We start from the raw sequence: 1,092 nt of genomic DNA, 5'->3' as shown, positions 1-1,092 counted from the left end.
ATATATATGTATAAAATCTCTCTTTGCAATAATTATTTATAATAATTAATATAATAAGGACGTGTTATGATCAAATTATCCTTTTATTGGTTGTGAGATATTTTGTGTTTTTTTCTTAACAGATTTAACCAGCGCTTGTAATTCGGTCGATAGTTTTTCATTTGTTCTTGGCTTTTTAAATTGCTTATTCTGAAAGATTTGAAACAATATTTGTATAGATATATATGTATAAAACAATGTATAAACTGTTGCTAATGAAAATGTTTTCTACTTACATCTTCTGTATGTGCTTCGTTATTAGCTCTCCTCTTTAACTTTTCGCTAACTAAAGCTTCTGTACCCTTTGTCTTTCTATAATGTGGATCTGCAGGATCGATATTGAAATAATGTGATGTAAACAAAGCGGCGAATCTCGGATCTTTGACGTTAACTTCAAAATCGTCATCTTTTATTTCTTCTTGCACATTCTTTTTTTTGTTGAGACGTTTTCGTTTAGATTTCGACATGGTAGCATTTTCCTCAATTTGCTTCATATTGAAATGCTTTTTGCCGTCCTCGTCTTGATCCATCAAAAGTAATTCTAATTCGGCTCTACGTTGATTTTCTTCCTGTTCATTCGATGAATCCACACCATTAGCATCCTTATCTTTCTTTCCATTCTTATGGGATAATTTCCTGTTTTTAAATTCTTCTGCAAAATATTTCTCATTTATATCAACATCAGGTGGCAAAGAGTCTTCTGAATCGCTATTTTGACTTTCCTCTTTAAGCTTCTTTTCTTCTCTCTTAGCTTTCTTTTTCGCTTTGCGTTTCTCCAAATATTGCTCAAAAGGCGTGAGTTCTTCTTTATTTTTCATTCTCTCCTTGACCAATTTTTCAGCCTTTTCTTTGGCGCCTAAACCCCATGTAAATTCCAATTCAACATCCTTGTTCTTCTTTGCCTCTTCTTCTTCTTCAATAGATTTTAGTAAAGATTTATACTTTCCAATTGAATCATCATTTACTTCTGACTCCAAATTATCATTGTTTCTCTCAGTTATGTCTTCCTTTTCCTCTGTAAAATATAAAAATATTATACATTAAATATATATA

At 31.0% G+C, this 1,092-nt stretch overlaps 1 protein-coding gene across 1 annotated transcript in view; it reads right to left on the bottom strand.

Moving 5' to 3' along the window:
• Positions 1-64: 64 nt before the first annotated feature.
• Positions 65-1,092, bottom strand: part of LOC115238909 (ESF1 homolog) — a 3,271-nt gene continuing 2,243 nt past the window's right edge. Inside the window, exons 6-7 of the mRNA XM_029813073.1 lie at positions 276-1,054; positions 65-189 (exon numbers count right to left, since the gene is read on the bottom strand). Of these exons, the coding sequence (XP_029668933.1) occupies positions 76-189; positions 276-1,054 (893 nt within the window). The 3' untranslated portion in view covers positions 65-75. The remainder of the gene's footprint in view (positions 190-275; positions 1,055-1,092) is intronic.

The sequence above is a fragment of the Formica exsecta genome, unplaced genomic scaffold (genome assembly GCF_003651465.1).
Source record: "Formica exsecta isolate Colony F162 unplaced genomic scaffold, ASM365146v1 scaffold362, whole genome shotgun sequence".
Taxonomy (NCBI): Eukaryota; Metazoa; Arthropoda; class Insecta; order Hymenoptera; family Formicidae; genus Formica; species Formica exsecta.
Note: the sequence above shows the minus strand (reverse complement) of the source record. Positions and strands in the feature narration are given on the sequence as shown.